The sequence below is a fragment of the Erpetoichthys calabaricus genome, chromosome 12 (assembly GCF_900747795.2).
Source record: "Erpetoichthys calabaricus chromosome 12, fErpCal1.3, whole genome shotgun sequence".
Taxonomy (NCBI): Eukaryota; Metazoa; Chordata; class Cladistia; order Polypteriformes; family Polypteridae; genus Erpetoichthys; species Erpetoichthys calabaricus.
The window spans coordinates 155281319-155303231 of NC_041405.2; the positions used below are offsets into that span (position 1 = coordinate 155281319).

At 42.2% G+C, this 21913-nt stretch overlaps 1 protein-coding gene across 3 annotated transcripts in view; it reads right to left on the reverse strand.

Moving 5' to 3' along the window:
- The window catches only part of ptprsa (protein tyrosine phosphatase receptor type Sa), a 525319-nt gene that overhangs the window by 156058 nt on the left and 347348 nt on the right, over positions 1–21913 (reverse strand). For 2 of the 3 annotated variants that reach the window (XM_051934972.1, XM_051934974.1), the window contains 2 exons: positions 18536–18562; positions 12974–13091 (listed from right to left, as the gene is read on the reverse strand). In XM_051934972.1, coding sequence (XP_051790932.1) covers positions 12974–13091; positions 18536–18562 — 145 coding nt within the window. The remainder of the gene's footprint in view (positions 1–12973; positions 13092–18535; positions 18563–21913) is intronic. The other variant, XM_051934973.1, reaches the window with a different exon arrangement.

Consider the following 21913-nt stretch of genomic DNA (forward strand, 5'->3'; position numbering starts at 1 on the left):
CAACTATAAATTCTGTCGACAAAAATTATGAACAGAACCACAGACAAATAGCAGCTCTGGCAGAGTCTCGCACGCACCGGACACGAGTTTGACTTACTGCTGCCAATTCAAACCAAACTTTCACTCCAGTTGTATGACATGCAGGCGATGAGTCGGAATACCATGTGAAACATCTGGAAGATTGATTCTGATTATGGATGGCGTGGATAATGCTTTCTGCTAACCCTGGCTACGCTAACTTTAAATGAACCCCAGTCACACTCAGAAGATCTTCTCGGAATGGATGGACTTTTTTTTTTCTCCTTTCTTCAGTGAGCTCTGTCATTTTTATTCAATGAACTGTTTTCCATTTTATTAGCCCAAGAAGCATATCTTGCTTTATTAGCTTACTAAATGGAAACCTTTGAACTCAGCCAAGTGCAACATTCTTGTTTAACCAGTGAGCAATCTCCTTTTTTATTAGCCCTCAAGAGCAACAGACTCTTTTCTAAACCAGTGAATAGCATCTCGATCAATTCTGCAACAGTAAATGCTTTCTTATTCATGTGGTTAATAATGTTTTCCTTTTTTGGTTGATAAAACCGTTTCTCTAAAAGTGGACTGGGTGTCAAAACTTTGTAGAATGAAAATACAATTGTTACTCCATGGTGTGATTGTTGAGGACACACTGGAGCCCCCTGAGAATTACTGTGAGCACAGAAATACCAGGAGGTGCTAAACGATAACCGAGACACGATCTGGGAGAGCAATGGATCAAAACCCTGAGATCAATCAAAAAACAGGCGACCAGAAACCAAAAGGACAAGATGTCACTCGAGAGTCAAAATCAAAAAGAGCAGCCCTACCACTAGTGCCTGCTTGAGAGAAAAGCTGACTAATGCTACAAAATATTGTATACTTCTTTTATTCAGTAAGGTATAACGCATAGTGCGATCGCCACTAATTTATGGTATCAATTCCGTGATTTGATTTGAAACACTTTGTTAATCCGCAAGGGGAAATTGCCTTTTTGCATGACTTTTGGGGGGATCACAGCACAGGGTCAGCCACAGCGCAGTGCCAATGGAGCAATTTTTTTCAGGCTAAGAGCCTAGCTGAAGGGTCTAATGGAGTAGATGTCATCATCACAAAGACAGAGGTCATGTAACGTTTAAGATGGAGCCACGTAAACAGAGGAAAAAGAAAAAGATGACATTTTTTATGTCATAGTTTATTTCTCAAAATGGCTAAAGTGGCATGACGCCTTCAAAAAGAGTCAGAGAAGCTGGCCAGGATCCCACCAACCTGCACATAAGATAGCCTAGTTTTCACTAAAATGACTGGCTTTGGCCTACACCAGGCAAAAAAATACAATTCAAAATCAAAGTTCAAAAAGTATACCGCGAAATATCTTGAAATGACCCACAAGGGAAGGGATCACTGTCAACCCCTGGCTTGCATAGAGTAAGGCAATGAAGAAACTTTCTAAAATAAGGATTTATTCAGGGACTAGGAAAAATACACAGGAGGAAAAGGACTTCCAAAAACAAAATTCACAGGGAAATCCAAGGAACAGAGGCAAAAAAATAAATAAATAAATAAAAAGTCAAGAGCCAGAGATCAAAACCAAAGAAAATTCAACAGTCATAAATCCCACCAAAAGCCACCAGAGCTCATTCAAAATGAACCGTGCTGGACTTCAATTTCCAGCTACCTTTATAGGGATGAGGGCAGTCCCCTTAACAATGGTGGACACCTCTTGGGTATCCACCCAAAAAATACAAAGAATATATGAAAACCACAAAACACACCTCGATACTACATAATAACGAAACATAAAAAAATTAACAGATAATGCATAATTAGTCAAATGAGTGAACAGAAGGATGTTACAAAAAACAATAGAAAACAATGTACAATAATGAAAAAATGAGTAAAGAAGACAAAAAGAAGCAATTTAAAAACTGGCCAAGAGAGAGACCCTGGCTTGACCGTAATATTTTAACATTGTTCCCTTAATTCCAAATGTAAAAATGATGTCACATTTAGAATTTCCAGGTCTGGACACTCCAAAATACACAAAACACAAACAAAAATACCACAAAGTCCCACCACTAAAATGTACATGAGGCTGTGTAAGTAAATTGATTAGCCTTAAGGATGGCTACGCCAAATAACGACTGGATACGTGTCAAAACTCTTTTTTAATCTGCCAAGAATGTAGTTTGGAGTAGGCCGTGTGATGAAAAATCCACAGTATGCTCGATATCCTCCTCCAAGAAAATCACAAACGGGAGCAGCGACAAGAAGGAGTCCGACATCATCGCACAATACACAAGCACACCCCCTAGAATGGAGTGTCAGCCCTCCCACCCTGTGAAGAAAACTCATTTCTTCCGGCTTACACTCGTGATCTCAGTGTTTCGGGCATTAATCACAACTTGTGACCAAAGGTGAGGACAGGGGTGTAGATCGAGAGGTAAACCGAGAGCTTTGTGTTTAGACCCAGCTCCTGCTTCGCCACCATGGACCACTACAGTGCCCACACAACAGCTAAAGCCACTCGAATCCACTTGTCAATCGCAGGTTTCATTTTTTCCATCACTTGTGAAGAAGATCCTGAGATACTTGAAGTCCTCCACAAAGGACAGTCATTCCTTCCTCACATGGAGAAAGCAATCCACTATTTTCCAACAGAGAAACACAACCTCAGACTCTCTACTGCAGATGTGGGCAAAGTCATTCCTGGAGGGCCGCAGCGGCTGCAGGTTTTTGTTCCAACCCAGTTGCTACTCTAGTGACACTTCTGCTTCACTTTAGTTGTCTCGCTCCTTAAGATTTTGAGCCGTTATTGCTTATTTTAGTCTTAAAAAACTGTATTCTGGGTTTTTAAATACTCCTAATCCTCTTTAATAAAAACCCTGTATGCGTCCAGGTGTCCGTGTGTGTGTGTGTGTCTTCTGGTGAAGTGCGCATGCGCGGGGCACGGTGCGATACGCGATATTACTGTCAGAGAAAGTTACAGGCGTTTTACGGAAATACAAACCAGTATTACTGCGAGAGGAAATTAAAGGCATATTACCGACGTGCACGCCTGTATTACCGCCAGAGAAAATTAAAGGTATATTATGGACGTACAAGCCAGCGGACATACAAGACAGTATTACTGTCACAGAAAATTAAAGACTCACGATACACGGAGGCAGCCCACGAAGAACGGTCAGCTCAGCAAGTAAACATCAACAAAAGAAAGGCTGAACGACAAAGAAAAATACGACCAACAAACAGAATGAGGTCAAGGTCCCTTGCCATTTAATATAGACTGTTCCTACTAATGTTTATGCACTTAGATCCTTCAACATCTGCAATAAGATGCTGCAGATGTTCTATCAGACGGTTGTGGTGAGCGCCCTCTTCTACACGGTGGTGTGCTGGGGAGGCAGCATTAAGAAGAAAGACGCCTCACGCCTGGACAAACTGGTGAGGAAGGCAGGCTCTATTGTAGGCACGGAGCTGGACAGTTTGACATCTGTGGCAGAGCGACGGGCGCTGAGCAGACTCCTGTTAATTATGGAGAATCCACTGCATCCACTGAACAGGATCATCTCCAGACAGAGGAGCAGCTTCAGCGACAGACTGCTGTCACCGTCCTGCTCCACTGACAGATTGAAGAGATCGTTCCTCCCCCAAACTATGCGATTCTTCAATTCCACCAGGGGGGGTAAACGTTAACATTATACAAAGTTATTGTCTGTTTTTTTACCTGCATTATTATCACTCTTTAATTTAATATTATTTATTGTATCAGTATGCTGCTGTTGGAGAATGTGAATTTCCCATTGGGATTAATAAAGTATCTATCTATCTATCTATCTATCTATCTATCTATCTATCTATCTATCTATCTATCTATCTATCTATCTATCTATCTATCTATCTATCTATCTATCTATCTATCTATCTATCTATCTATCTATCTATCTATCTATCTATTGTTCTAGCACTCGTTATTATAACGGGCTTAATGACTAGTTAGCAATAAGATGCAAATGACAAAAAAGATCAGCACTTCTCCATTTAGCTTGTTACCATTTACACCTCTGTGTGTTTATTGTGCACTATTGGGTTTAATTAAATACTTGGAAAGAAAGTGAAGAGAAAAAAGTGAAAGACTGAGTATTACTCCTCCATTTGAGACTTCAATTCATTTGGATGATACCCTTAGAAGGGGGAAGAAAATCTAGGATATGAGAATGGCCTGATGTGGGAGAGTTAAAGCAACTAACAAGCCATGAAATTAAATTATTGGCAAGGACTGTTTTCTAATTAAGCAACTGGGTTGGGGCAAAAACCTGGAGCCAGTGTGGCCCTCCAGGACTGACTTTGCCCACCCCTACTCTACTGCCACTCCACACTCGGCACAGAATTGCACAAATCTGTGTTGAAGGTCACAGTCACATGTGGTGAAGAGAATGACATTATCTGCATAAAGCGATGATGGTAGCCCGAGCCTTTCCAGCTGGACACTCTTATAACCTGATATTGTGTTAAATGAAAATCAGAGGGTGGCACGGTGGCACAGTGGGTAGCGCTGCTGCCTCGCAGTTAGGAGACTCGGGTTCACTTCCCAGGTCCTCCCTGTGTGGAGTTTGCATGTTCTCCCAGTCTGCGTGGGTTTCCTCCCACAGTCCAAAGACATGCAGGTTAGGTGCATTGGTGATCTTAAATTGTCCCTAGTGTGTGCTTGGTGTGTGTGTGTGTGCGCCCTGCGGTGGGCTGGTGCCCACACCAGGGCTTGTTTCCTGCCTTGCGCCCTGTGTTGGCTGGGATTGGCTCCAGCAGACCCCCTTGACCCTGTAGTTAGGATATAGCGGGTTGGATAATGGATGGATGAAAATCAGAAACAAGAGTGATGAGAAAACACAGCCTTGATGGCATCTGATGCATGCTGCGAACAAATCTGAATTAATGCCAAGTATTCAGACACTAACTCTGCAATCATATAAGAAATGAAAAGCACGCAGGAGGGTCTCCAATACCCCATTTCCTACAGCACCTACCACAACACATTCGGAGAGACATGGTCTTATGCTAAGACTGGGTTATCACACCCTCAAGCAATCTCCAGCAACTGCACCAGACGGAATAGCTAGTCTACTGTCCTATGCCCAGGATTTAATCCACACTGTCCCTCCTGTGCATTGGCAATCCTAAGTTGTCCCTAGTGTGTGCTTGGTGTGTGTGTGTGTGTTTCCTGCGTTGGGCTGGCGCCTTACCCGGGATTTGTTCTTGCCTTGCGCCCTGTGTTGGCTGGGATTGGCTCCAGCGGACCCCTGTGATCCTGTGTTAGCATATAGCAGGTTGGATAATGGCTGGATGGATGTCCCTCCTGTATCTTAGACTCAACTGCGTATGGCCTACATGTGAGGCTAAGAAGTGTGATCCCTCTGAAGTTGGAACCCATCCTCTGGTCACCCTTCTTAAATACGTGTTAACCATGCTGTCCCAACATTGTCTTGCACTTTGAACATCTCCTCATCCAACCCAGCAGCCACACCACCTCGGTGTCTTTGGGACTACACAACAGTGACGGGACCCCCATCAGGTAGGACAGCTTGTCCATCAGGTTAAGGAGTTTCACAAAATGTTCCTTCCCCAGAAGAGGTCAGCACTTCTCCATCCCTGCTTTAAACAGCCTGGGTAAGGTCACACCTTCTCCTCCTGAGGTTGTTTTACTATGATGCTATATCATACAGTTGGCAAATAAAAAAAGGGCATTTTTTAAAAAACCTCCACCAAAATTACACCTGTGGCTCAACTATATAAATACTTTAATCAGTGAGGTGTGTGGTGAAGCTCAGTGACCTGCTCCTTGAGTATTTGCCATCTGACAAGACTGGTAATTCCCCAAGATGGCTGCTTGGCTAGCACTGCCAGCTTTGAATGCCAGCCCCTGTGTCTTGTATTCCTGTTTTTATGCTCTCCCCGAAAGACTTGGATCACTGTAAATTAGCCCCTTGTGAGCGTGTGCTCCAAAGCCTCCAAGGGCCTTCTTGCCATGAGAGGCTACACTGAGGCTCCCAAGGGACCATGAATTAAAGGAGAATTGAAAATGGAGGACTGGAGCAGCAACTCCAATTTCATTAACTTTTTAGGTTGACTCAACCATACAAATACTGAGAGGTCTAAGTGTTTGTTTTCATGGCTCCTCTTTTGACATCAGACCACAGTGATGCTCTTTTTGTAAATATGTTGGATTGGTTTGATAAAACTCTGCCGTGTCACCTCTGTTCTGTGCTACTCGGGACTACCTGCTCCTATAATTTCACCGACTTCTTTATTTTTTAATAAAAACACTGAGCTGTGCTCTTTTATACCGCATCAGCTGGTCAAGTTCTCCAACCCAATGGGTAATGTCATTGTGCTAACCCAGTCAACTATGGATGTTTTATCACACGATAATAGATGGGGAGCTTTAATAAACCCAATGTAGGACAGGATTCTGTACCACACTTGATAGGCATGAGGCTAAAGGCGCTATATCAACTAAAGAGCAACAACCTAGACAACGGCTTCACCTCTGAATGCCCAGAGAACAGCAGCTCTCTCGTTTGTTTGTTTTTTTTTTACGTTTATTCTTCTGTGATGGATGGGGCTTTTTATCTAAGCAGTGATGCTTGTAATTTTTGGTTACTCATTGATGGATATTGTATTTATTTTTGAGAAGCACTTCGTGCTTGCCATGGAAAGCAGTATATTAAATAAATTGGTTTGATTGATATTCCATTTAACAATTTGTGCTTTTTGTATAATGTTGATTAAATCGTTTATAAGATATCAGTGAACTGTGTCCGTTCATATACAGGAAATTACCAAAGATGGGACTGGGAAGATAGACAGATAGAAATGAAAAGGTGTATGACATGAGACCAATATAGGAAAGGTGATAAACAGAAATAAAAGGTGCTGTATCATAGATTGATATGACAGGCATTATATAGGAAATAGATATGAATGGTGCTACTGTATATTACATAGGCAGATAAAAATAAAATGAAAGGCACTATACAATAGGTAGAAATGAAAGGCACTATATCATAGATAGATAGATAGATAGACAGATAGATGTGAAAGGCACGAAATAATAGATAGATAGACAGACAGACAGACAGACAGACAGACAGACAGACAGACAGACAGACAGACAGATAGATAGATAGATAGATAGATATGAACATAATAATGAACAGTATAGTGATAGATAGATAGATAGATAGATAGATAGATAGATAGATAGATAGATAGATAGATAGATAGATAGATATGAACATAATAATGAACAGTATAGTGATAGATAGATAGATAGATAGATAGATAGATAGATAGATAGATAGATAGATAGATAGATAGATAGATAGATATGAACATAATAATGAACAGTATAGTGATAGATAGATAGATAGATAGATAGATAGATAGATAGATAGATAGATAGATAGATAGATAGATAGATAGATAGAAAATGTTTTATATAGTAATTTAGTAAATAGTAATTTAGTAAATAGTAACTATAGTATTGATTAATAAAGAGAATAATATAGTAAAATTATATATGAAGTGTGCTATAGTACATATATTAGATTGGGAGACAGATTTAATGAAATGAAATGAATGGCAGTATATGAGACAGATATGAAAGGAACTACACTGTGCTGTTTGAATCAGATGGGACAAAATAAGAAGCCACGTTACGCTGTATAGCCAAAACGTAGTGGATGCCTGACCTCAAACATATGTGAGCTTGTTGGGACAGCATTAATGCGGAGATGATAGATAGATAGATAGATAGATAGATAGATAGATAGATAGATAGATAGATAGATAGATAGATAGATATGAACATAATAATGAACAGTATAGCGATAGATATACAGACAGACAGACAGACAGAAATGGAAAGTACTAGGGGGTGGCGAAGTGTGCTGATCCTTTCTCTCTTTCCACTGCAGACCAGTTACGGGAAATCCCACCTCTAACTGATGATGTCACCAACGGTTTTCCGGCCCTAATGATGTCACTTCCAGTTCTGGCCCCGCTGGCTTCACTTCCTCTACTCCCTATTAACACCGGCATCTTTTCCTTATCACGTCAGTTCTGTTTTGGACTCCAGCCTGTACACATCTGTACATCATTGTTTTCCATTTTGCAGCCAGGAACAATATATGGGTGGCTGCCCCAAACCTTTTTGTGGCTCATTTGTCTTGGTTTGACTAATGTGCCAGTCAAAAGTACGAAGACATCCAGAAATTTGTTTTGATAGAAGAAATACACATCTTTTTTAGATAGATAGATAGATAGATAGATAGATAGATAGATAGATAGATAGATAGATAGATAGATAGATAGATAGATAGATAGATAGATAGATAGATAGATAGTCAGTCAAGCACTATATAACACAATGATCTGGACACAGTCTCATTACATATAAAATAAACTCATATGACTGCATTACCAAAATAAGGTACAGTTGTCTCTACTACATCACTGTCTCTGGTTTCAGTCATAACTTGCTAACTGCTGACTGATACTTATTGGTGTGCCAGGCTAGCAAGGGTTGCTGGGGTTGAGACACCACCACGTAAGCACAGAGTCACTTCTAGAGGTTGTCTTGGGGCAGAAATTCCAACATGTAGAGAGAGGGGGGCCAGAGGTGATAACAACTTCTGACCACTAGAGGGCACACCCTTGCATAAGTCTATGCGGGGGATTCTGGCTCTTCCTCGGACAGTGGTGGAGCTGCCTTACAGACCTCGCAATGTAAAGAAGGTGTAGTATGAGCCAAAGGTGGGATCTAACCCAGTCTCCCTTAAGTAAACGGAAGGCCACCCCTGAGGTGATGCTAGGGCTTGACCAGGATGAGGTTTCAAGCTGCCTCTTCAAAAGAGAGAGAAACAAACACTTAATGGGAAGAACAGAAGTCAGAATCTGGAATGAAAACAGAAAGGGAAAAGGAGAGCTTGGAGGTAAAGGAAGTGCTGGTGTGGTACTTTTCGAAGGGCAACTGGGCAACTCACCAAGCCATTTGTTCTCCATTTGTGTCCCTCCTTGTAGTTTTACTTTATTTATTTATTATTTTTAGATGCAAATTTTAGCTCATTTGGCTGTGTGTGCTTGCAGAGGGCTGGCATGAGGGCACCATCCCTGAAGGCTTTTTAGGACACAAGGCATCAGCTAGTGAAGCTCCAGAAAGCCACGTCATGGAGGGGATGGGCAGCATTAGTCATGATGGCCTCTAATTTTGCCATCAAACTCTTTTTTTGCCACTGAGTGGATCTGGTTCTTATTTAAGCTTTTTTACTGGAGGACTTTAATTATCCCCAACCTAAAAATTATGCTTTGGATCAATGACAGTAGCGATCAGTTTAACAAGAACCTCAGGCACCGGCTCATATGTCAGACGACGGTACAGCGTGTTTCACATTCGTGTAGGCTGCGTAACCCCTGGTGAGATTTCATTCAGGGATAGGATACTCAGACAAATGGCAGCCAGTGTGACAGCACGCTATAAAGCTATCATTAGAGTACCTGTGAACGGATCATTACCTCTTAAGAGCTGCTCAAATATCGTGCATACACTGCATACTATATTTATTAACAGACGAGTGCTAAATAGATAAGAGGTGTTAAAACATTATGGAACGACTGCTAACTGTTAACAATAAAACACACAACTGTACACACAACATATGACTATGTAGAAGAGGGGGACCTGGAATTAAATACAAAATATACTCAACTTCAATGTCCATGTTTCACTGAATTACATATACTTGTAATAAAGAGTAAATCATATAACATGAGTATTAACATTATATATCCATCCATCTGCCCATCTTCCAAACTCGCTTATCCAGAGCTGGGTCATGGGGCAGCTGGAGCCTATCCCAGAAAGCAACGGGTGCCAGGCAGGAACAAACCCTGAACGGGGTGCTGGCCCAACTCAGGGCGCTATTGATACATACAGTCAAGTCTTGTAAATTCGCAGAGGTTAAAGTCAGGGGAAACGGAAACCGCGGTTACTGAAGCATTGAAAGCTATGGCAAAGATGGGGTTAGGTTCCGGTGGGATGCTGGCTTGGTGGGGGAGTGAGGGAGGAATTGTAGAGGGGGACATGGGGTTGGGCAGCCCACTCTCACCCCTCGAGGCATAGTAGTCATCCTTCCACAGGTTCACCTATGGAAACCTTGTTACTGTCTTTTACTTCCACTGTGGTCAAGCTTGATCGTCTTGTAGGTTCTTCACTGGAGGCCACGAGCCACTGTGGCAGGGCAGATCCAATCTGTAACAGTGACGAACGGGGTGCACACAGGGAAGGGACTTAATCAGTGCGAGCTTATGTCCCACAATTACTGGGAATTCCTTGTTCACGGGAAAGAGTTATGAATGGGGTTCAATAGCTTATACCCATGCTTCCCGGTGCCAAGTGGACGCACATCAATTGATTCAGGGCATCACAAGCCTGTTATTGCTCAATCTCAGGTGTTGCTGCTGCACGGTGGGCCTCTAAGAATTGCTTTTGTGTACCACACATTGCCGTGAATAGGCACGAGTAAACCGTGGGTGTCGCAAAATGGGTTTCACTTTTATGAGGAGCATAAAGAAGTACTTAGCCTTAAAGGAAAGAAATAACCATTACGGCCAAAAGTTTTTCCCCACTGAAATATGCGATAATGCACTTCTTCATGTGCTAGCAGCAAGATCATTTATTGCACCATTCAATCTCAACCACTTTTCCTTGCAAAGGTTCTTAAATTTTTGAGAATAATCCAAATTCGCAAGTCGCAACATTGGGTGAGTAAGCCAGGGGGTTGTTAGTCTTGCTAAAACCAGATGTATAATATATACGACTGGAGACAACAGTGAGTGAATTGTGCTTAAAAGTGGGTGGTGACAATTAGACGGCTCACCAAGTGTCACATTTCTAAACCGATCCAACACCTCATGACGGTGAGGCTAAACATTGAGGCAGTGATTTTGAACTGCAAAGACCAGCGGTGCTCTTGTTAACCTGGTATGACATACAGCAAGCTTCTGATTACGATGAACCAGCTACGGTCGAAAAGTCTTCTTAAGAAAAAAAAAACCCCTATTAAACCAAAAAATGTGTTTCGCGTGTGCAGAGAGCACATAGCACGTCTTAAAAATTAACATAACTTGATGTAAATAAACATAGCCTGATGTAAGGGAATGACCTGTCTGTGGCATTAAATTGAACATTGACATTAAACGGCATCGATGGACGAATGGTAAACGTGAACAATACGTTATCGCGGGTTCTGGGAGTGCTCTCAGTTTAGCATTACGATGATAGCATAGGTCTCGATGTGAGCCTGAAAGAACTGGAAGCCATATTCGTGAAAATATAAAAGGTAAAATAGGCATCTGAAGTAAACGGCGTGTCACACTCTGTCAAAAGGACTGCTGTTAAGAGAGCTGATAATGAAGAGCCACAGGAGATGCGGATTTCAGTGTTCAAAACACCTGAATCAACAAATCTGCCTAATGACATCAGTAAAGCACTGATGAGGCTGCACAACATTCACCTTCTGTTGAATAATTAAACAAAATTAACATAACTGTCTTAATTGGAAATGCAAACATGCCGTGACAAAATAACTGCCACGTTTTAACATGTTGTGTATCTATAGACCACAACGCTCACCTAAACTCTGTTTGCTGTTGTTTTGTCATATAGTGATGAAATATTCAAAATGTCACAAAGATGTCATAGCAGGCAGAGGCACTTTCCAAACGTGTGGAGCCCAGCAGCTGCGGTGGTCTGTGTGTGAGTGTGTCTGTCTCCTCTGTCGAAGCGCTGATTACACAACTCTTTTGTTCAGTTTCTGGTGCTCTCTCTCTCTCTCTGAAACCCCAGCAGTGGTGTAAAATGCGTGGCCTGGAGAAATTAGGGTGGTAAGTTTTTGAGGAAGAAGCCCTATGGGCAGAGCCTTTGCAGTGAAGGAGAGCCCAGGCTAGAACCAGCAACCTTTTGCTTACGTGGCAGCAGCTCTTACCTCTACACCAACCAAAGAGTCGACTTTCTGTCAATTGATATTTGAGCTTCGGTTTTCACTCATTGACAGCAACATGTAAATCGAATAATTTCTTTTTTTTTTGGGTATATTCTTGAATAAAAGTGCACTTGTTTTGTTATACCTTTTATGAAAGTGTTTATTTGATATCTGGACTTCAGTCTTTAAACATTATACACTTCACATAAGTATTTTGCCAGTTTTTAGTAGAAGTTTCCGTTTTAGTTATGTGTTCAACATTTCTTGCGTCATTGCATTTCCTGCCATCCTACATTTACCCAGATCATTGTAGAAACAGAAAACACATGAAATGAATGTACAGTATTCCAAATAACGAGATATTATTTACCCTTTACACCCAGATAAACAGACTTGAGCAGGGAGAACTTCAGCTGCGTCGGTGGTGGATGGGATACTAGGCTGCCTGCTGCTTGTGCTGATTGACACATTTGTAAAAACAAAGACGCTGATGAAGAGGTGCGAAGGAATTTAATGTGGCTCAGCATTACGACTTCTTTCATAGGCTTCAGGGATTCTAATGTTAAAACGCTAGTGTCATCATTGTCAAACATCTCACTGAATATGAGCTGGTTTCTGTTCTTTGAAATAGGTTACTTGAAATATTATGGTTTTCGACTCCCTCGCTATGTCTCACGATTTACAAGTTTGTCTCACGTCCAGGCCATTATTTAATCAAATCTTATCCTCCTGGTTTTGATCTTGTTATGATCATTACGCTCCGTGTTCTGATTCCCTCATATTTAGCACACCTTGGTTGTCCTAACCACAGCATTCTGCTGGTCTGGTACGGCTCGCATTATAATCTCGGCCATTACTGCATGTCCACAACACCTCCTACATAGCAGGGCTTGTTAAGCTGCATGCACATCACTACTCACCTGCCCCTTTTGTCACCACCAGCTTGGGCTTGCTTCGGACGCCATCTCCTTTGGTGGTGTATGCAGCGACGGAGATCGAATAGGTGGTTTCCGGCTGCAGGCCAGAAATGATCATCTCCTGAGCAAAATGAAGAAACAAACAATTAGGAAAATGCCTTGCCCTTTTTCCTATGGAATTCACCGGATTCAGTCCGCACTAAGAGCTTCATTGCCATCACTTTCATTTGCATTTTCTCAAATTTGTGAGCGATTAGATGTTTCGTGCTTAGAACAGGCAACTGTGTTAGCAGGGCATGCAAGGTATAACTCAACCTCGTAATGACGTCCCAGAGAACAGCATCACAAAACGAAAACCGTAGTGTGAAGCTGAACTTCGAAAAAGCGGTCAACAAAAGTAAAAAGGCAAATCAATACCTTTAGGGTAGGTGGGCTCAACCAATTAGAAAGCACAACTGTAAACCCTAAAGCCATCGAGCCGGAGAGAGCGTCCGTGCCAGATTTTGACACAAATAAATGAGGTGCTCTTGTGAGGGAGCTAGAAATGTAGAGATGATTAATGGACCACGGCCATCCTGTCATGAATTCTAAAAAAGAAAAAAAAAACAGGTGGGACCACGCGCTGGTTCTATTTACTGAATGGTGGAGGGGCGAGTGAGATGTGCCTAATCTCTGTAATTGCCTGTCTCGTGAAAACAACATTCTAATCCTACTGAGTGAAACAGAAGGGAGCAGCCTACTGGAGAAAAGTTATTAGAGAGAGGAAAAAAAAAAAAAAAAAAAAAAGAATAAATTAAAGCATCCTGCAGCCCGGATGCATAGAGAGCAATAATTGGGTACTTATTTAAGTTACAGAATAACTGACACCGAGCCCTTCAGGGATAACCTGCAGTGCGGATGCATAATTATTGTTAAGCATTCTGCACTAGCAAAACACTTCCCCCTCCAGAGGAATTTCTCTTGTGCATAATCAATGTGATTGCTGACACATGACCAGAGGCGAATGCCAGAACACCGGATCAGCTGGGAGCTGCCAAGTTTCATGATACGGTGTTTTATTGGGGGTGCAAACGACTCTTGAGATTATCCATTCTCTTAGCCGGCACACGGTTCATGTAAAGTCATGAGTGGGAGGAAACAACTGGACAAGGCGCCAGTCCACCTCATGATGCAACAGGATATGACATATGGCACACTGGTGCAGTGGTCACCACTTTTGCATCACAGACGTCCAGTGTCCTACATTTGAATTCTCCATCTATTAACTGTCCCTCTTGGAGTCTGGTCTTTTCCCAACTTTAAATCTTGATATATGTACAAAGTGCAAAGTCAATTATGACTTGCATGTCTGCCTCCAGGTTTTCTGGTTTTGCTTTCATGTTGGGATGTTGGCATTAGGAAAAGTGACTCAGTGGAAGTGTGTGATCGAGCCCTTTAATTGAATGGCAACCTGCTCCAGGGGGGTGCTTCTTGCCTTGTGCTACAACCCTGATAGGTTTAAAAATGATATATTTTAAACATAATGTAACATAACTTTAACTTCTCTTTGACATCTTGTAGGGCACTTTGAGCGACATTGTGCTATAGGGAGACATGCTGTTGTTGTTACAACACTCTGAAACTCACTTAATCCAATTCGTGTTCAGAAAGTTCCAGAGTATATCTTGGTAGCTCTGATTGATATATTTTCCATCCATCCATCCATCCATCCATCCATCCATCCATCCATCCATCCATCCATCCATCCATCCATCCATCCACTTTTGTAACCCGCTTACACAATGTAGGCTTGCAGGATAGCTGGAGCCTATGTCAGCAATCAATGGGCTCAAGGAAGGAACAACACATGGACAGGGTGCCAGTCCAGTCCAGATCATATCATATCATATCACATTCATTCAGCCATTTTCTCTCTGGAGCAGGGTCACAGGGCAGCTTGTGCCTATTCAAGAAATTATTAGGCACAAGTCATGAACAACTCATCATGAATGAGGAGACTTCGTGCCAGCAAAGCAGCAGGTCCAGATGGAGTATCACCATGACTGCTGAAGGTCTGTGCATCGGAGCTGGGGGGTCCTCTACAGCGCATATTCAACCTGAGCCTGGAACAGGGGAGAGTCCCGAGGCTTTGGAAAACATCTTGCATCACCCCAGTCCCAAAGGTATCACGTCCTAGTGAGCTGAATGACTTCCGGCCTGTTGCTCTGACGTCACATGTGATGAAGACCATGGAGAGGCTGCTGCTTCACCACCTGAGGCCACAGGTTCAACACGCCCTTGACCCTCTGCAGTTTGCATATCAGGAGAAGGTGGGAGCGGAGGATGCCATCATCTATATGCTACATCGATCCCTCTCCCACTTGGACAGAGGCAGTGGTGCAGTAAGAATTATGTTTCTGGACTTCTCTAGCGCCTTCAACACAATCCAACCTCTGCTCCTTAGGGACAAGCTGACAGAGATGGGAGTCGATTCATACCCGGTGGCATGGATCTTGGACTATCTTACAGACAGACCTCAGTATGTGCGTCTTGGGAACTGCACGTCTGACATTGTGGTCAGCAACACAGGAGCGCCACAGGGGACTGTACTTTCTCCGGTCCTGTTCAGCCTATATACATCAGACTTCCAATACAACTCGGAGTCCTGCCACGTGCAAAAGTTCGCTGATGACACTGCTATCATGGGCTGCATCAGGAGTGGGCTGGAGGAGGAGTATAGGGACCTAATCAAGGACTTTGTTAAATGGTGCGACTCAAACCACCTACACCTGAACACCAGCAAAACCAAAGAGTTGATGGTGGATTTTAAGAGGCCCAGACCCCTCATGGACCCCGTGATCATCAGAGCTGACTGTGTGGAGATGGTGCAGATCTATAAATACCTGGGAGTGCAGCTGGATGATAAATTAGACTGGACTGCCAATACTGATGCTCTGTGCAAGAAAGGACAGAGCCGACTATACTTCCTTAGAAGGCTGGCATCCTTCAACATCTGCAATAAGATGCTGCAGATGTTCTATCAGATGGTTGTGGCGAGCACCCTCTTCTACACGGTGGTGTGCTGGGGAGGCAGCATAAAGAAGAGGGACGCCTCACGCCTGGACAAACTGGTGAGGAAGGCAGGCTCTATTGTAGGCATGGAGCTGGACAGTTTAACATCTGTGGCAGAGCGAAGGGCGCTCAGCAGGCTCCTATCAATTATGGAGAATCCACTGCATCCACTAAATAGTATCATCTCCAGACAGAGGAGCAGCTTCAGCGACAGACTGCTGTCACCGTCCTGCTCCACTGACAGACTGAGGAGATCGTTCCTCCACCACACTATGCGACTCTTTAATTCCACCCGGGGGGGTAAACGTTAACATTTAACATTATACAAAGTTATTGTCTGTTTTATACCTGCATTATTATCACTTTTTAATTTAATATTATTTATTGTATCAGTATGCTGCTGTTGGAGAATGTGAATTTCCCCTTGGGATTAATAAAGTATCTATCTATCTATCTATCTATCTATCTATCTATCTATCTATCTATCTATCTATCTATCTATCTATCTATCTATCTATCTATCTATCTATCTATCTATCTATCTATCTATCTGAACAGGACTTCACTCCAATGCATTCTATTCGATTCTATTATCAATTCGTCCATTTTCTTAACCCGCTTATCTGGAGCAGGGTCACAGGGCAGCTAGTGCCTATTCAAGAAATTATTAGGCACAAGTCATGAACAACTCCTGATCAGGGCACCAGTTCATCAAAATATATTATATTATATTATCCGATCTTGAAACCCAATTATTCAGAATAGGGTTGTGGGGCAGCAGGAGCCTATCTCCAACAATCATTGGATAGGAACAACACTTGAATAGGGTGCCAGTCCATTGCAATATATTATATTATTCATTCCATCCACTCATCCATCCATCTGTTCCCCACACCAAATCATCCTGAGCAGCATCGTGGGGAAGCTGAAGCCTGTCCCAGGAAACATAGGGCACAAGGCAGGAACAGCCAAAGGACAGAGTGCTGATTGCAGATTGACCACACACACACACACACCAATTCAGCAGCATTACCAATCAACCTAACCTGCATGTTTTTGGAACTGTGGAAGGAAACCAGAGATCCTGGTGAAAATCCATGCAGACACAGGAAGAACATGCAAATTCCATGCAGAGAAGACCCAGGACATGAACCTCAGTCTCCTTGCTGTGAGACAGTAGTGTTACCACTGCACCACCATGCCATCCCAATATTACATTATTAAATGGGAGGACATGTAAACTACACTGGGAGCACCCGGAATACAAACCCCACTGTCTTTACTGCTACTACCATGCAACAGCACCGTCCTATATTATATTATAATTATATTATATTATAGCCTGTCAGTGTATTTCAAAGAAGAATCAAGTGTGTGTGTGTGTGTGTTCATTCGCCATTACTAAAGGCAATGAATGAAAAGGGAAAGTGAAGCTGAATCTCCAGTAGACGGCTGTTCATGTCTAGCACCAGTATGCAGCAAGCAATTTAAACATACTGGGAAAAAGAAAAAACAACAACAAAAAAAAAACAAACCAAAAACAATAAAACAAAATAAGCTGATATTACAACAAAATCCCAGTTCTATTAACTTCTCCCTAGAATAACAAGTGGAGGCCATCCTGTTAATTTATGAGGTTTCAGCTTTAAAACCAAGACTAAATCATGTTGCTTATGATGAGATTTGAATCGCATTTGCATCCTAGTTAATTGAACTGGGACTACCAAATAAAGCCAAATAAATAAAACATGTAAATAAATAAAACAAAACAAAACCAGACAATGAGGCAAATTTTTAAATTCTGTAGAAAAAAAAACTGTCAAGCTTATTAATGGAAAAGTTGGAAGCCCGTATTTTTGCATAGCCTTACAAAATCAATTTAAATTTTTTTATTTTAACATTGAGTTGCACCCAATTGCAGTGTAATAAATTAGGATTACAAAACATTGCATAAAGTTTTTAAATGCCCAGTTTTAACAGCAGTGGCACAGACAATATGAGGCTGTCCCGGTCATCTGTAGACTATTACGTGTCATTATAAGCTGCAGGTCACAGAGTGAAGCTGCCATCCATGTTGTGTGGCACATACTGTAGCGGTGTGACTCCCGCCTGCAAAATCCTGAGTCCAGAAATTCTAAGGATGGATATGACAATCAAACGTCTGAGACTGCTCAAACACATGGTAGGCACCAAGGGATGAATCAGAGCCAGAATGACCTCCACCCTGTCACCCACAGGTTGCCCGCTCCGCTATCTGACTGAGGCTCTTCATGTTTTGCCAGCTTTTCTCCACTGTCTTATGCCCATCGTGGACTCAGAGGCTGGTTCGATAACATCTGCTTTTGATTTTTATTTTGTAGGCCCACCCAGATGGCGGTTAGCTTGGAGAAGGAGCTTTATGATGGCAGTGTTCAGTATTATGTTATAGCCCATTTAATCAGGATCTAAAAGTATATAAGGTGATGCAAAAATTGCGGGCAGCACTGGTTTCCACATCCATCGATCTATACTTACATACTCAGCTGTTTCATCAGTCTCCAACTAATTGGAAAGAGAGACAGTAAAAGAAAGAGAGAGGATAGGAAAAGACCGAGACAGGAAAAGACAGGGAGAGAATGAAGACAGAAAGTCAGAATGAGGCAAAAAAGGGCACCAAGTCCTAGGGGCAAGCCAGAAAATGTAATATCAGGTCACGACAGGTGTTAGGGGAATCATGAGAGAATAATTGTTAGTGGGATGCTGAAATCACTCACTCCACTGAAGAAAAAGGAGGTGCCACTGTCATCCTGGCTGATCGTGTGACCCAACATTTGAAATCATTAATCATATACAAGAAATCTACTGTGGTGTGAACATTTCATTAGTACATCAGTATCATCTTCATATTTATCTCCTGTAGCTTGGGCACACGGTCAAGTGGGCAACCACCTCCATCCGCACTCCAAGCCTGGCAAGCCCATTTTTCATAACTTAACATTCTCAGACTGGCGCCTCAGAGATACTCGGTACCACTGGGCACAAAGAAGGAAACAGCTGGTCCATCGCATGGCCAATTTAGTGTCACCCTTAGAGGACATGGGAGGGAAAACCCACGCAGACACATAGAGAACATACAAACTACACACAGGACTTGAACCCAAGGTAAAGGGTCCTCCGTGAGGTTTGCTACCGATAATTTATTTTATTGCTTTATTGGGCTTCTCAAATCTAAAGTTGTGTCTCGTTCAGAAAAGAAGGTGGATCTGGAGATGAGGGAAATCCTGTCCACTTAATGGAAAGCTCAACAGAAAAAAAATTCATCTTTGGATCTTATTTTTCACCCCCATGTTGTTTGTCGTGATGACTAAAACTAATTTTTAATCTTGTGTTTTCAAGGATGTTGCCCAATACAATGGACTTCCAATGAAAACCCGGTATGAACAAAAATTCTAATAAACAAAATCTCAAATTGCTCAGGTCATATAATCTACATGTCAGACATCCAGTCCTCAAATTCTCAAACACAAATATTCAGATAAAAATACTGTTAAATAAACCACTAAGTCTTCTTGTGCACAACTCATATATTTTGAAAACAGCAGGGCTTCTTCACGGGAGGACACTCACACATTTGTTTCACGGATCTTTTCTTCTATTCCTTCCTCCTTTTAAACCTTCCCATGTGAACTTTGTTCTCCTCCTCTCTCAACTCCCGGAGTGAGGTGAAGCGAAGTGAATCTGTTTACACCAGAGTTGGGAGTTCTTCCGGTGCCACGAAAGTACACCGAGAACGCACTCAGAACAGGGAAACCCATTCGCTGGTGTAACACATGAGATTTGACAAGGCTGCCCAACACGACTATGAATTACAGTGGGCATATGAGTGTCACCTAGCACATGGTGGGCATATGCAGAACGAACAAGAAATCTCTCTCTGCCCTTCCATCTCATACTCCCATCCAAGAACGGGAACTCCATCTATCCAGGTCGGGATATCCATCTATCACTGCACAAAGAAGCATTGCCTAGCATGGTGCTCCGCATGGTATCAATAAAAACATCAAGAGTTGAACAATCAGACATTAAAAGGAAAAGAAGGGCAAGTGAAAACTTTATCAGGTGGAAAGTGGGCCTCAGATTTGTGCATATCTGAGGGGTTTATTGTACTACTAGTCATTTAGCCCATTACAATAACGGGCGCTAGAACAGTAGTGCATAAACATTAGTAGGAACAGTCTATATTAAATGGCAAGGGACTTTGACCTCATTCTGTTTTGTTGGTCGTATTTTTCTTTGTCTTTCAGCCTTTCTTTTCTTGATGTTTACTTGCTGAGCTGACTGTTCTTCGTGGGCTGCCGCCGTGTATTGTGTGTCTTTAATTTTCTGTGACAGTAATACTGTCTTGTACGTCCGCTGGCTTGTACGTCCGTAATATACCTTTCATTTACTCTGGCGGTAATACAGGCGTGCGCGTCGGTAATATGCCTTTAATCTCCTCTGACAGTAATACTGGCTTGTATGTGGCTGTAATATGTGTCACTGTATTGTGTACCTTTAATTTCCTCTCGCAGTAATACTGGTTTGTATTTCCGTAAAACGCCTCTAACTTTCTCTGACAGTAATATCGCGCATCGCACCGTGCCCTGTGCATGCGCGCTTCACTAGAAGACACACACACACGGACACCTGGATGCACAAAGGGATTTTATTAAAGAGGATGGTGTTAGCCATTATGAATGCTGTGAGATGTCAAGCAAAATGACCCCTTTAATTGGCTAACTAAAAAGATTTCAAGTTTTTGAGGTAACTCAGGCCCCTTCTTCAGGTGAGGGTTCCCTGTGTTTATATACACACTAGGACAAGTAACAACATTGGTAAATCTTTAAGTGAGACATGTTAAATGTAAAAAATTAATAAACCTCTTCAGGCTAAATTTCATTTAACAAGAGAGGAGAACAATGTACGTTCAAGATCTTTAGATAAGATGAATGTCCAACCAAATCTTTTGAATTTTCTGATGAGTTTTTCAATACCATGTGGGTCTGTAGTCAGTTTGTCCGTGTCAGTCTAAGAGATACAAACAATCCTCATATCTGGCCATAAAACTCTTGTCTCTATATAAACCATCTCACATTTCGCCTGAAGAAGGGGCCTGAGTTGCCTCGAAAGCTTGCATATTCTAATCTTTGTAGTTAGTTTGTAGTTATAAAAGGTGAGGTGATTATTTGAATACATAATCAGATGTCAGGAAATTGAAAGTACACCTTATGAGAAGGATTTAGGGGTCATAGTGGACTTGTCACAATTAACTGCCAAACCGTGGTCAGAAGACAAGCTAAGCTAAGAAGAGTAACAGAATGTCAGGTTATATAGCGCCTTGATGTGTACAGTACAAGTCTCAGGAGGTCCTGCTTTGTAACGCACTGGTGAGGTCTCATCTGGAGTCCTGGGTGCAGTTTGGGTCTCCAGGCTACAAAAAGGACATAGCAGCACAAGAAAAGGACCAGAGAAGAGCGACTAGGCTGATTCAGGGCTACAGGGGATGAGTTAGGAGGAACGATTGAAGGACTTGAGACCGTTAACCATTTAATGTCAGTAAATGTAAAGTATTACATGAGGGAAATAAAAATGTGAGGTTTAAATATACAATGGGAGGTCTGAAAATCGAGAGTCCACCTTATGAGAAGGAATTAGGAGTCGTAGTAGAATCTAAGATATTGACTTCCCAACAGCCATGAAGAAGGCTAACAGAATGTCAGGTTATATAGCGCCTTGATGTGTACAGTAAAAGTCACAGGAGGTTCTGCTCAATCTTTATGGCACACTGGTGAGGCCTCATCTGGAGTCCGGTGTGCAGTTTTGGGTCTCCAGGCTATAAAAAGTCCAGAGAAGAGCGACTAGGCTGATTCAGGG